The 2,894-nt window shown below is 45.7% G+C and overlaps 1 protein-coding gene across 1 annotated transcript; it reads right to left on the minus strand.

Moving 5' to 3' along the window:
- Positions 1-879: 879 nt before the first annotated feature.
- On the minus strand, positions 880-2,640 carry LOC104942956 (paralemmin-1-like). Its single transcript, XM_010768272.1, has 2 exons — positions 2,385-2,640; positions 880-1,915 (listed from the first exon to the last, which is right to left on the minus strand). The coding sequence occupies exons 1-2, from the start codon at positions 2,512-2,514 to the stop codon at positions 1,302-1,304; spliced, it is 744 nt and encodes a 247-aa protein (XP_010766574.1). The 5' UTR covers positions 2,515-2,640; the 3' UTR covers positions 880-1,301.
- Positions 2,641-2,894: the final 254 nt, after the last annotated feature.

Consider the following 2,894-nt stretch of genomic DNA (forward strand, 5'->3'; position numbering starts at 1 on the left):
CGCTTCTTTCACACAAACAAGGAGCGGCCGTCTCCTCATCTCTTTCCACTCAGTAGGCCATCTTTGTTTGTGTGGTCACGATGGTGGTGTCTGTGATCTGTTGATGGAAGACAGGAAGTGTTTAAACCTGACGACGGTCCGTTTGTTTTTACCGAAGCTAACAGTGACGCCGCTGAACCTGCGTTAGCGTGTTGGATTTGTTTTCCTTTCACAACGCGGATTATCTATCCTGGTTTTAAATACAAATCCCTCTCTTCACTGCCTTTGATCCTGCAGGTTTTTCTTCCAGCTGTGCACGTTCATCAGTGTTCGCTACAGTATGACGGTCTACCGCTAAAAATGGACAAGAACTTGCACTTATTTCCAGAAAACAGAGACGGAGTTCGGTTGTAAAACGTTCCAATTCTTTTGAAAGGTCCCACTAAAGAGACCTCTTTTTATCGTTGTCACTTCCTGTGGAGAATCTCCAGCTCTGGTTTAGGACAGGAGACATTTTAATTGACTTATTCCACATATTTGTCCCTTTAACAGACAGAGATAAAGAGGAAGAATAATCTCTTTTGATCGGTGCAGAACAAACTAAACAGCCTAAAGGTTCGCCTCAAATAGTCCTTATTGCCCTTATCACTGCTATCTTAGGAGGTGTATATGCGTTTTTATAAACTGTTAATGCTAACGAAGCTAACTTGGCTATTACTGGGTTTTCAGACTTGTTGTTTAGGAACGCCGTTGTTGACACCACAGATTTCTGAGGTTAAAAAAAACACGTCATCGTCTAGCAAATAATATCTGCAGTGATGGTTTGTGTTGTCAGGTTTAGGAGATCATGCAGGACACCATGGTATGTGATGGTACGGCAAACAGAAACAGAATCCACTCATCTGTCAGCTCACTTTATTTTCTCGTTTATAAAACCAAAAGCAAAGCTGAAACTCTCCGACAAACAGAATCATGTGACTCTGCTGGAGAAACATACAAAATCAAATAAATACAAGTCTAAAATTAATTCACTTTTTCATATGATGTAGCTTATAAAGAGAGAGAGAGAGAGAGAGAGAGAGGGGAGGAGGAGGAGGAGGAGGTTAGTCGTACAGGTCTCATGACTGCATGGCTAATGCTAACGCTAAGCTAATCAACATGAGGAGTAAAAAAGTAAAAAGGCTTCAAGGAAATAGAAAAAGTAAAGAAAGGTTTTATAAAACAGCAGGAAATGAAGTCATGTTGTTAGGCTGAGGCAGTGGGTGGAGTTTAGTTTTTGTAGTTTTTTGTCCCAGATTATAATATGGACGCCTCCTGCAGGATCACATGATGCTGCAGCACTTACACGGCTGCTTCTCCTTTTTAATCTCCTGCACCTCACTCGGCGTTCCCCCGTTACTCGGCGTCATGGCGGCCTCCTCTTGGGGTTTATTAGCGGGCGGCAAGTCGGTGAAGACGGGCGTTTGCGCGGGGGAGGCAGATTTCGGTTTGGGCGAAGCAGGCGGAGGGAGGGTCGGTGTTTTGGCTTCGTCTGGTGATGTTTTCCCGTCGTCGATGAGCACCAGCTCGGCCTTCACGCTGCCCTGAACGCCCAAAACCTTCTTCGTCTCGTCTTCATCCTCCACGCTCTGGTACCCCATGAACACCATCGTGACCGGGTTTTCCGCGCTCGCCTCCTCCACGTTTAGCTCGACAATCGGTTGTGCCTCCACCCCTGGGATCTCCACAGGCTCCTGGACCTCCTCCTCCTCTTTCTCCTCCTCTTTCTCCTCCTTTTTCTCCTCCTCCTCCTCCTGGACCTCCGCGGTGGGGAGGGAGGTCACGGTGTCTCCGGTGTGAGAGACCACCGAGGCCTCGTCTGCTTTAAAGATGAGCTCCTCCACCTGGGAGAAGCTGAGCAGCTGGACGCCGTCATCTCCGTTCATCTCGTGGACCACTGAGAGGGAAAGGTTGAGAGGAACGGTCAGGAACGAACTAGACTGCAAAGGATTCACAAAACTAGTCTTACCGGCAGCGATGTTAAAATTAGATCAGAAGATAGGTGTTTGTCAGAGTGCACCCTTTAACACATTCATTATTTAAGTCATTGGACGTGACGTTAGCAAATTGAAAATGTATATTTTAAACTGATTTTGATCAGTTTCTAATGAAATGCAGTCTGAAGCTCCTACACCACATGCGTTTAAATGAATGTCATCTGCATTGAAGCGTATCTTTGCTTTAAGGTCTATAGTCCACAGTGGCCCGTCGTGACAAGAGGCTGCAGAGCGGCATCATGCGGTCAGTTTCACTTTAAGAGAGGTTCCTGCTATCCAATCAGAACTCAGTTTTTGTTTGTGTTCAACGGGAAACCTCTCGTAAAGCCGGATCTGAGTTTTCACTATATTTGTATTTTCCGACATCACCTTTCCGCTCGTCCTCGTACACTTTGACCCCGTGGTGAGAGAGGTCAACAGGAAGTGTGGTGTTAGAGGAGAGGACCCGTGTTTCCCCCGTCACTTTGTCCCGCTCTACTTTAATCTCCACCGAGTACATGGCTGGAGGGAGGGGAGGGTCAACGAAACAAACACACACACATCTAACATCAACACGTATGACAGCGTATCGGAGCCTTTAAGGTAGGAAAATAATACATTACAGAGCAAGAGGAGCTGATGTTCAGGTGTATATCAGTATGTAGTGTCTCTACTTTAAAGAGTCCTCTCCTGCTGATGTTCAGGTGTATATCAGTATGTAGTGTCTCTACTTTAAAGAGTCCTCTCCTGCTGATGTTCAGGTGTATATCAGTATGTAGTGTCTCTACTTTAAAGAGTCCTCTCCTGCTGATGTTCAGGTGTATATCAGTATGTAGTGTCTCTACTTTAAAGAGTCCTCTCCTGCTGATGTTCAGGTGTATATCAGTATGTAGTGTCTCT

The sequence above is a fragment of the Notothenia coriiceps genome, unplaced genomic scaffold, assembly GCF_000735185.1.
Source record: "Notothenia coriiceps isolate Sejong01 unplaced genomic scaffold, NC01 NC01_scaffold00005490, whole genome shotgun sequence".
NCBI classification, from domain to species: Eukaryota; Metazoa; Chordata; class Actinopteri; order Perciformes; family Nototheniidae; genus Notothenia; species Notothenia coriiceps.

Bases quoted from the DNA above. Each gene is read 5' to 3' on its own strand.
- LOC104942956 (XM_010768272.1), bottom strand. From the start codon at position 2,514: ATGTACTCGGTGGAGATTAAAGTAGAGCGGGACAAAGTGACGGGGGAA. The intron at 1,916-2,384 runs GTGATGTCGGAA...TTTCCCTCTCAG, and splicing joins GTACGAGGACGAGCGGAAAG to TGGTCCACGAGATGAACGGA.